The sequence below is a fragment of the Ostrea edulis genome, chromosome 6 (genome assembly GCF_947568905.1).
Source record: "Ostrea edulis chromosome 6, xbOstEdul1.1, whole genome shotgun sequence".
Classification (NCBI taxonomy): domain Eukaryota; kingdom Metazoa; phylum Mollusca; class Bivalvia; order Ostreida; family Ostreidae; genus Ostrea; species Ostrea edulis.
Window position 1 is genome coordinate 90,027,218 of NC_079169.1, and position 11,320 is coordinate 90,038,537.

Genomic DNA, 11,320 nt, shown 5'->3' on the forward strand with positions numbered 1-11,320 from the left:
GAGCATGTTCGGCATATGACCAGTTTGTAAACCGAGGTAGGCTACTGATAAACAAGTTCATGCTACAGGGCAGGGTTTGACACTAAGGCACGTCCGACCGACCGAGTCTACTAAATGATAGGTCCGGTCAGGTAAAATGTCGATTTACTAGTCCGACTGGTCGTGTTAAATAATAAACAAGAAACTACCAATCTTGAACCGTGTGGTGGAATAATCTCTATTTTTAGTTCTAATAGATAAGTCGCGGTCGGTAATGATGTTTTACGACATCTACTCGATGTTAATTTTAAACAGTTTATTTGAATAGACTATAATAAAGTGTTTATCAAGTTAATAAATTACGTCGTAAATGTTTGTCATTTACATGAAGTATTTAGATATGGAGAAACTATCGGGGGTTTTTCTGGAAAGTTGGTCAGGGCTAGTGGATATAAAGTCAGGTCTAGTAAAAATCATTTGAAGTAGCCCGACTGGTCTAGTGCTGAAAAAAGTAAATGTCAAACCCTGCAGGGGTTTGAAATGTCTCATTTAAAGGCAGCATTTCACCAATTCTTTGGTCGTTATAACGATCTACTTTGCCAGTATATAACCTACATGTACCATTGGGTCAGGTGCTCAGCTGTCTGACGTGTTTCATACAAATTGTTAGACCGTCCTTGACACACTGATTCTGACTATGGATCACTCCGTTTACCTGATCAAGACATAGGGCTCACAGTGGGTGTGACCAGTCAACAGGGGATGCTTTAATACTCCTCCTAGGCACCTGATCCCACCTCTGGTTATCAAGGGGTCCGTGTTGGCCCATATCTCTCATATTTGTATATCTTATTTGATATCCGAGATTGCTTGCTGTTCGTTATTTTTGCCTTTCATATGATTGAAAAATGCATTTTGAGTTGGTATGCAGCGCAGGTCTGTGATCATCTGCACAGTCTTCCATGTAGTACCTGCTTTCGACGCATATTTTCAAGTACATTTGATATGTTTCATAGGCTAAGCCAAATTTTAGGGTGCGTCTTTTTACCACAAGGTACCACAAGGACACTACAAGGAATCACAAGGAACCCCTGGGGTACTCCATTTGCACACTAATTGTGACAGTATATTGTAAACAATAAAAATAAAAATGATTGAATAAGACTTGAATTACAGTTAAAGCTTTCAAATTCTATCATTCTTTATTTTATGGTTGCCACTATTTGGAATGACTTTTATAAACCTAACCAATCCCATGGGGATCTGGGTTAGAATAGGTTCTCAGTACCCCTTGCTTGTCGTAAGAGGCGACTAAATGGGCAGTCTTTCGGATGAGACCGCAAAAACCGAGGTTCCGTGTCACAACAGGTGTGGCACGGTAAAGATTCCTCCCTGCTCAATGGCCATAAGCGCCGAGCAAAGGCCTAAATTTTGCAGCCCTTCACCGGCATTGGTGACGTCTCCATACGAGTGAAATATTATCGAGAGGGACGTATAACAATATTCAATCAATCAATCAATATAAACCTAACCAATTAATGTTTTGAGACTTCCAACCCCCTCTCTCCCTGAAAACAACATTGAACATTGCAAAATAAATTTTCTTAAAATTTCCCAAACAGTCTTTTTAAATCGAACTTGCTCGTAATCAAACTTGAGATTTTAAAGACCCAAAAATAATACCATATGGTTTCTTCACGGATCACTGGATGTGGGTGGAGCTAATCTATGGTCATTGTTATTTGCCTGGAATTTACCTGGCCAAGAAATCAGGGTGCTGTGTATACTTTTGATGTACACAGGAAGGGTCTCAGGGCTGTCTACAGTGTTTCTGTGGTCATAGTGTTTGTATAATGGTTGTATCCCTATGGCTAGATGACACAGTCTACACCCCCCCCCCCCTTTCTCTCATTTACTCTCAGTCATTGGCTCATTGAATAAATTCTTTTATAAATATAGAACTATCATAAATTGATAATATAAATTATTTCAATAAGTTACAAATTTTAGAAATTAATGGGCAAATTATTGTTTGATTTCTAATTGTGTAATTCATAATACATGTATATAAAGGGGCAAATTACAATTATATCAAAATTGCGTTGTTCAGGGGTCTTTTTAAACAATTGAATTACGAGAAAATAGCAGTTGTGGACAGGGCAATGCAATCAAAACTTGAGAATGAATGCCTGTACTAGGTACTGGCTGTTATTGTTATCAAAACACCTCTCTGGGGGTATCTCAAGACCACTGCTTGTGCAGATGTCACTCCACCTGAAACCTATTGTTAAATGTTTGATTGACAGACGGCTAACAATTTGGTGGTGTTAACTTAAAGTTGGGTCTTTAAGTATACTACCAGTACCTTGAATTTGAAGTTTGTTTCCCCCCTGGCCTATGCATAAAACTAAAAGTATCTATCAATTAGGGCCTAATAATATAATTCAATTCAGAGCCATATTGACTTGGGCCTGAATGACCGTACATCAAAACAGTATTATAACAACAATAATTGAAATTACCTGTATGATAGTAATCCTACTATTAATCCAAAACTCACGAAACTATCATGAAAACAAGTAATTTGATCCAAAGTTGCACAATCTTTGACTAGAATCTATCAACAGTCGCCATTTTCCTTCCGTGTATGCTAGGTAAAATTTATGAGGTCCAAAGCTGGAGTCCTCAGACTGTACGTCGACGTACCTTGTCATGTTTATCCCGTCATGGCTTCTTCGGCCTTGCCGCCATTTTCGAGGACGAGCATTCGGAGAATTACGGAAACAGTCGAATGCCTTGCTTTCACCGCCGAACACCGCAAACCACCGAAAATTTATAGAATACATATTTTAAGTCACAAAAAAATCTTTTTGATGAATAATTCAAGGTATTTTATTTTAAACTCATTTGTAGTAATTATTTGATATATGATAGGCTGTACTGTTTATGTACAGCTAACACTAATCAGTGGCGGATCCAGGAATTTCATAACGGGGGGAGGGGAGGGGAGTAGAAGGCTGGGGTTGCCTTGAACCTTTACACTGATGGGGGTGCAGGGGGCTAAGCCCCCGGAAGCTAACAAAATTGTGCCAATAAGAGAGTGGGTTCTTTTTCATTTAGATAATGAACATATAACGTCTACATACGCATATTGCTTAGAAAAAGAAAAAAAAATCAAACGGGGGACGCGCACCCGGCGCGCCGGCGCTGGATCCGCCTTTGCTAATTTCTGTGGAAACGAGGGGGCTTTTTTATATTCGGTCTTGCCGAATATAAAAAGCCCTATGCTAACACTTAATTTTAAAAAATGCTAGCTACCCTTCAAGTTTGATCAATATTTCGACAACTTATTTCAATCACATTTAGAATTTATCCATAGTCATAAATTAATATGGTACGATAATGTTTATGTACAGCCACCGCTGGACACTTGTTTCCTATCGCCGAACACTTAGAAAATTAATGTTAATTAGACTGAATGATTGATGCTCATGCATGGACACGTGTATCAAATTTCAATTTACATACTGACCAAATTAAGTAACTAAAAGTTAAATTTCATTCAGTGCTAGCATTTTCATTTTCATGTCAATCCGTGAATTGATTGCCTATAAACCTAAGAAATAAAACACAGTGTCGGATTTAGAGCCCCCCCCCCTTTTTTTTTCTCAAAATGACACTAGTAATATTCCAGACTTGGCACCTAAAGTGGCTGATATACTTGGCTTTTACATGTCCCCTCCCCTCTTTTTCGGAAATCCTGGATCCGCCACGGAAGCATACACACACGTAACGCCGAACGCCCACGAAGTTTACATATTAGGCCTAATATTAGGCCTATACAGCTGAACACCTGAAATGGATGTCATTACATAGACTTAGATGCAACTGCAGTTTCATAATGTTAGTCATAATAAAGAATGAAATAAAATAACAATTGTGTATTATTATTTTTCTATAATTCAAAATTGATATTTCGGTTTTTTTCCAAAACCGTCAGAATTTGAAAATTTGGAAAATGGTCAAACGGACGTCACTACACAATATTTCTACTACTTAATCTAATCACATTTCGAACTTTTTCGTAGAAATAATTTGATAAAGTAATGCACGTATCAAAATGTACAACCACCGCCGAACGTCTACGCTACCGTCTAACATCGGTACATTATCGCCGAACACCTAAAAATTGTTACTTAATCTGATGTACATGTAAAGGCACGTGTATTATAATACAAATCGCATGCTGTTGTGCTTGCAAAATCATGCCAATCCGTGACTTGATTGCCTAAACACACGCACGCATCGCCGAACACCTAATGTTATTATGTACTTAGAGTAAATACAGCTGCAGTTTCGTAGTCGTCTTAAGAAATGAATAAACAGTAATTGTATAGTTATGTGTCTACGTGAAATTACTTGTAGAAATAGTTTTAGTTTTAGTTTTAGTTTTACTTTTGCAGATAGTTTAACCAAAGACACACATGAAGTACATAATAAAGACTACGCACCGTCCTATTGTGTCTTTGGTAAAAGAAGTAAAAGAAGTGTTCCTATCAAGATGTCTGACGCAGAAGACCGGCTAAGTAGAATAAGAACTCTAACAAAGAAAGGACGAGAGTTTTTCTACAGTAAACTAGAGTCTTACGTTAGGGATGTCGATAAGTCCTGGAAGGAGTTTGAAGACATTTTAGTGAATTTCGATGAATCTTCCACAGACATTAAATACCTCCGAAAAATTGAGACAGATCTAGAGAGGGCCAAAAAGCATTATGTCATGGAAACAGATGTACTGTTTTCCTTTTTTAATCGTTCTCACACGGAAGAGAGTGAAGTGGAAATGGAGAAACATTTAGTGAAAAATGAAAGATGTCATACAGTGATGGATAATTTCAGGGAAAAGATTAAAAATCTACTTCTTGATGCGGCTGAAATACTTTCCGAAAGATATGAAACTAGATCCGAAGCTCCCATTTCTAACCGACACAGCAGTATAAAATCAGAATTGAGGAAAAAACGCATGCAAGCCAAAGCTCAACAGACACGACTCGCCTACAAACAGAACTACAAAAGGAAAAGAATTTACTTGAAGCAAAATTAGATCTTCTTGAGCAACAAAAGGAAGTAGCTACCTTGGAGGCGGAGATCCGGGTGCTAGAAGATAATGATTCGTCGCGTGGGCTAGAATACTTTCCATCGAGATATACAGAACTACTGGTGTCTTCAAAAGAGAAATTTACAGCTGACTTTGTGAATGGACAAACACGTTTCAGTGATATTGAAAGTAAAGAAGAAAAGAAAATTGACATTCATGATAACATCCTATCACCACCTAGATGTGAACCGTTGAATCCATATGCATCCGAATTCAGACCATGTTCATACTCTGGAGTCGCCACAGACTTAACGCAATTTCTTCTGAAGAAAGATCTTCTTCTTTCCCGTTTTAGTTCCTTCAGTGATCGACCAGAAACATATGAAACCTGGAAAGCCACCTTTAAAAACATCACTAAAGAGCTGAATGTGACGCCATTTGAAGAAATGGATTTATTGGTGAAATGGTTGGGACCCGAATCACGAAAGTTTGCCAGCAGTATGAGAGCTTCAAATATCAACAACCCATTCACAGGATTACGTCGCATATGGGATCGTCTTGAAGAGAGATATGGCAGACCCGAAATGATAGAAACTGCCTTGAAGCAAAAACTGGATAGTTTTCCCAAAATTTCATCCAAAGAGCCAAAGAAATTGTACGATCTCTTAGACATTCTTACAGAAATTGAGTCTGTCAAAGAAAATCCGACATATGCGATTCTTCTCTCATATTTCGACTCATCGTCTGGAGTTATTCCCATCATCAATAAGCTCCCTCATGGACTGCAAGAGAAATGGGTTTCCCAAGCTGCCAGATACAAGAAACAGTTTAATGTTCCTTTTCCACCTTTTGGATTCTTAGTCAACTTCATCCGAGAGCTCAGCACGATGAAAAATGATCCAGCTCTTCAATATGAATGTTCAGAATCATCTTCTACATCGAAAAAACGACAACAAGAAAGTAAAGGAACTACAGGATCTCTTTCTGTTCATAGCCGTAAAACGGAGTTAGCAGGGGAAGACGAAGAAAACAAAACTAACACTAATTCAAGATGTCCAATACACAAAGCAGATCATACATTGCATGCATGCAGAGCTTTCCGTGCGAAACCGCTCCAAGAACGAAAGGATATTCTTCGTGAGCATGGATTTTGTTACAAGTGCTGTATGTCCAAGCACCTTTCTAGAAATTGTAAGGCGACCATTAAATGTGATATGTGTGGAAATAAGCGTCATGCGACAGCGATGCACCCCGATCAAGGACCCAACAATGTGACAGCCAGCGTCAGCACAGTTGCAGATGGCGGGGAGAGGAAATTACCAACAAAATCAACAGTGGATAGTAAATGTACTGAACTCTGTGAACAAACGCTCAGTGGACGCTCTTGTGCAAAAGTTGTTCCCGTACGAGTGTATCCTTTAGGAAATAAAGATAGCGCTGTCCGGATGTACGCCATTATAGACGAGCAGAGCAATAGAACACTAGCCAGATCAGAATTCTTCAATCTTTTCGACACACACAATGAAACTCAAACGTACACTTTGTTCTCATGCAGCGGACGTTCTATCTGTAGTGGAAGAAGAGCATGTGGTTTTGTTATCGAAGCTATTGATGGCAGCTATCAGCTAAACCTTCCAACTGTCATAGAATGCGATGATATACCAAACAACAGACAGGAAATTCCAACACCGGAAGTGGCAAATGCATATCCTCATTTGTCAGAAATTGCTAGTGAACTACACCCTCTTGATATCGACATGGAAATTCTTCTCTTAATTGGACGTGATCTTGGAGATGCGCACCATATTATTGAGCAAAGAATAGGCCCATCGCAGTCACCATACGCGCAGAAACTTGGTCTTGGATGGGTTGTCATCGGAGAGGTGTGTCTAGGCAGAACACACAGACCAGAGATTGTTATCGCAAACAAAGTAACTATTTTACCAAACGGTAGAACTACTGTATGTGATCCGTGTACAAGTAACATCGCTCTTAAGGAAATACCATGCATTCCTGAAACAGATCTTATTGGAGACTCTGTATTTCATACAACTGAATACGATGACCAACCTGGACTATCCATAGATGATAGATTGTTTTTGTCTATGATGGATCGAGAACTCTATCGAAATGACAGTGGACAATGGGTTGCACCGTTACCGTTCAAGGAACCAAGACGGAGACTCCCAGATAACAGGCAACTAGCTGTTAAAAGAGCTCATAATTTGGACGTGAATCTAAAGAGAAACCCAGAAAAATGTCTGCATGCCACCACATTTATGCAGCAGATAATTGATTCTGGTCATGCTGAACGTGCACCACCAGTCAATGAAAGGGAGGAGTTCTGGTACTTACCTATTTTCAGTGTGTACCATTCCAAAAAGCCAAATCAGATCAGAATGGTTTTTGACTCGTCGGCTCAGTTTAATGGTGTTTCATTGAACAATGTCTTGCTCTCTGGACCCGATCTTACAAATAGCTTACTTGGAGTGTTGATGCGATTTAGAGTTGAAAAAATAGGCATCATGGCGGACATCCAGCAGATGTTCCATTGCTTCAAAGTAAAGGAAGACCATAGGAACTACTTGCGATTTCTGTGGTATGAAGATAACAACCCTCAAAAAGAGTTAGTGGACTATAGGATGTGCGTTCATGTGTTTGGTAACAGCCCCTCACCTGCTGTTGCCACATATGGCTTGCGAAGAACAGCACAAAATGCGGAAACTACATTTGGACATGATGTTCGTAGCTTTGTAGAGCATAACTTCTACGTGGATGATGGCCTTGTCTCCCTACCATCAGTCAAGCAAGCAGTGAGTTTGATGAAGAGGACACAACAAGCCTTGATTCAAGAAGGTGGACTACGATTACACAAAATTGTATCAAACAACAGCGACGTAATGAACAGTTTCCCTTCAGAAGACCTTGCAAAAGATCTAATGTCTTTAGATCTCACAACAGATGTGCTCCCTATCCAACGAAGTTTGGGGATGAGTTGGGATTTAAAATCCGATTCGTTTACATTCAGAATCTCAGCTGAAGAAAAACCATTTACACGTCGTGGGTTACTTTCAACCTTGAATAGCTTCTACGATCCTTTAGGATGTTTAGCTCCTGTTCTTATCAAAGGCAAGTTGCTTTTGAGAAAACTGAATGCTGAAACAACAGATTGGGACCAGGTTTTACCCAAAGAATATGAAAAACAATGGACGGATTGGAAAGAACAGATGCAAAGCCTTGAGACTTTGTATATTCCTCGACAATATACTACTTTGTCGTTAACCTGTTCCATCAGACGAGAAGTGCATCTTTTTACTGATGCTTCTGAGGAAGCGATTGCTGCAGTTGCCTATATCAAATTAACGGACGCCGATGGCAACCAACAACAAGGTTTCTTACTTGGAAAGGCTAAAGTTGCTCCTAAGAGTGCTGTGACAATACCACGCTTAGAATTATGTGCAACAGTTCTTGGCATTGAAATCGCCAATATCATAAAGAAACAAATGAGTATCCCAACAGAAGAATTTCACTTCCATACAGATAGCAAAGTGGCACTCGGCTACATCTGTAACAACACTAGACGGTTTTACACTTACGTAAGCAACAGAGTGGAAAAAATTCGTAAAGCTTCTGTCCCAGAACAATGGAATTATGTTCCATCTGAATATAACCCAGCTGATGAAGCAACCAGGTCATCATCAAACAGAATTCTGACAGACACCACATGGCTCAAAGGACCAACCCGCTGGTTTACCAAACGTTTAGATCCAGATGATACGGAATATTCTGAACCAGAGAACCTTGGTCCAAATTATAAACTTGAGAATTCAGAGTTGGATAAAGAAATTAGACCAGTGATATCAGTCATCAAATCATGCGTAGATCTGACAACTTTTGTATCTGGATTAAAAAATTACTCAACTTGGAAAGGCTTGGTTGGAGGAATAGCTCATCTGAAACACATCGCCAGAAGCTGGAGTGGGCAACCGCCATGTAAAGGCTGGCATGCTTGTTCTAAAGCTAAAGATATACATCTTCTACAGGAAGCTGAAAAAGTGATCACCAGGGAAGTCCAGAAGGAAAGTTTTGCTGAAGAAATTGAACAATTGCAAACAGGACAACCAATCAAAAAAGGGAGTACCATATTGAAACTCAATCCTTTCATCGATTCGGATGGTATCTTGCGTGTTGGAGGCAGGCTCAACAAGGCTTCCCTTGATGTTACAGCAAAGAATCCAATCATCATATCGGGTAAACATCACATTGCAAAATTGATTATACGACACTACCATGACCTCATGAAACATCAAGGACGTCATTACACAGAGGGGGCGGTACGAGCTGCAGGTTTTTGGATAATTGGTGGAAAGCGCCAAGTGTCATCCATCATTTTTCACTGTGTGACCTGTAGAAAGCTGAGACGGTGTGTAGAGCATCAGATAATGGCAGATTTGCCAAAGGACCGTTTAACACCAGGTCCTCCATTTTCAAGCGTTGGTGTTGACACATTTGGACCATGGCAAATAGTCACCCGTCGCACCAGAGGAGGTCAAGCCCATGGAAAACGTTGGGCAATTATGTTTTCATGCCTTACGTCTCGTGCTGTACACATGGAAGTGATCGAAGATATGACCTCATCATCATTCATCAACGCTTTAAGGAGGTTCATTGCCATCAGAGGACATGTAAAGGAATTTCGATCCGATCGAGGGACAAATTTTATCGGATCAACAGAACACCTAGGGGTAGATGTCATCAACATTGAAGATGGACCTATCAAGAGATTTCTCCTCGATCAAAGATCAATATGGATCTTCAATCCACCTCATGCTTCGCACATGGGCGGAGCATGGGAACGCATGATAGGCCTGACACGACGCATTCTGGATACCATGTTGATGGACAAAGCAGTCAAGGCATTAACCCATGAAATACTCACCACCTTTCTTGCAGAGGCTAGCGCAATCATCAACTCGCGACCACTGGTACCTACCTCATCAGATCCTGAATACCCTCTGATCCTTACACCCTATACACTTCTTACCCTGAAAACAGACAAGGGAGGGGAACCTCTAGGACCTTTCAGTGAAAAAGATGCATACGCGGCCCAGTGGAAAAGAGCTCAACATTTAGCTGATATATTTTGGCAACGTTGGAGAAAAGAATATCTCGTAACCCTACAAAATCGGAAACGATGGCCAACAAACCAGAGAAACATAACTGTTGGTGATGTTGTTCTTCTGAAAGATGACGGTGTTCATCGTTGCGACTGGAAAATGGCTGTAGTTGAACGTACATTTCCTAGCCATTCAGACAAGAAAGTACGTACCGTGGAGTTACGTGTGATTCGAGATGGACAAGCTGTGTATTATACTCGTCCTGTTACAGAACTGGTTCTTTTGTTACCCGTGTGAACATCATGACATTTTGATTTGCATATGTATTTTCTTTGAATTATTGAAATTCTTTACAAGAGACATATAGTGATATCTCCCGATATCAGACGGGGAGTGTGAAGAGTTATCGTTATTTGTTAAAATATTTCCTCTTTTTTATATTGAATTATCTTTCTTTACGACTTAGACTTCAAACCCGTTTAGAGTTACCATACTTAATTCGAGCACGTACTTCCTGTTTACCTGTGAGTGTGTTTCACGCATCGGTCGATTGTTCCAATCATTCATTTTCTACTTAGAGATAGCACACACTTCTTTTACTATTCTGCCATTACTTTTGCAGATAGTTTAACCAAAGACACACATGAAGTACATAATAAAGACTACGCACCGTCCTATTGTGTCTTTGGTTAAACTATCTGCAAAAATAATGGCAGAATAACTATACTTTAACATGTAAAACATATGTACAGCCGAATATTTACGCCACCGCCGAACATTGGTACATGCCCTACCGCCGAAAACTTAAAAATGTAATAGATCTAATTAGTTATATAGATTTGATTTACATGTAAGGACACGTATATTATAATACAATTCACATACAGAAGTGCTTGCAAAATTTCATGTCAATCCGTGATTTGCTTGCCTTATAAGATATAAAACACACACGCACGCACCACCGAAGGCCATGTTTACACTTAATTAATAAAATTATTTGTCTTATTGTACGCAGATGATACGATATTATTGTCAGAAACACCAACAGAACTCCAACACCAACTAGATGTATTCTATGAATATTATAAAAGTTGGCATTTAAAGGTCAACAGTAAGAAGTCCAAAATTG

General features: G+C 39.6%; 2 protein-coding genes across 8 annotated transcripts in view; one reads left to right on the forward strand and one right to left on the reverse strand.

The window, feature by feature from the left end:
• Positions 1-2,764, reverse strand: part of LOC125683423 (uncharacterized) — a 39,302-nt gene extending 36,538 nt beyond the window's left edge. For 5 of the 7 annotated variants that reach the window (XM_056142609.1, XM_056142608.1, XM_056142607.1 and 2 more), the window contains exon 1: positions 2,502-2,742. The gene's annotated coding sequence lies outside the window, so the exon portion shown is untranslated. Of the gene's footprint in view, positions 1-2,501 lie in introns of all 7 variants that reach the window. The other 2 variants (XM_056142605.1, XM_056142606.1) reach the window with 2 other exon arrangements.
• A 1,776-nt stretch (positions 2,765-4,540) lies between these two features.
• LOC125647426 (uncharacterized) lies at positions 4,541-10,488 on the forward strand. The gene is made up of 2 exons (XM_048874104.2): positions 4,541-4,850; positions 5,072-10,488. The coding sequence occupies exons 1-2, from the start codon at positions 4,541-4,543 to the stop codon at positions 10,486-10,488; spliced, it is 5,727 nt and encodes a 1,908-aa protein (XP_048730061.2).
• The last annotated feature ends 832 nt before the right edge of the window (positions 10,489-11,320 follow it).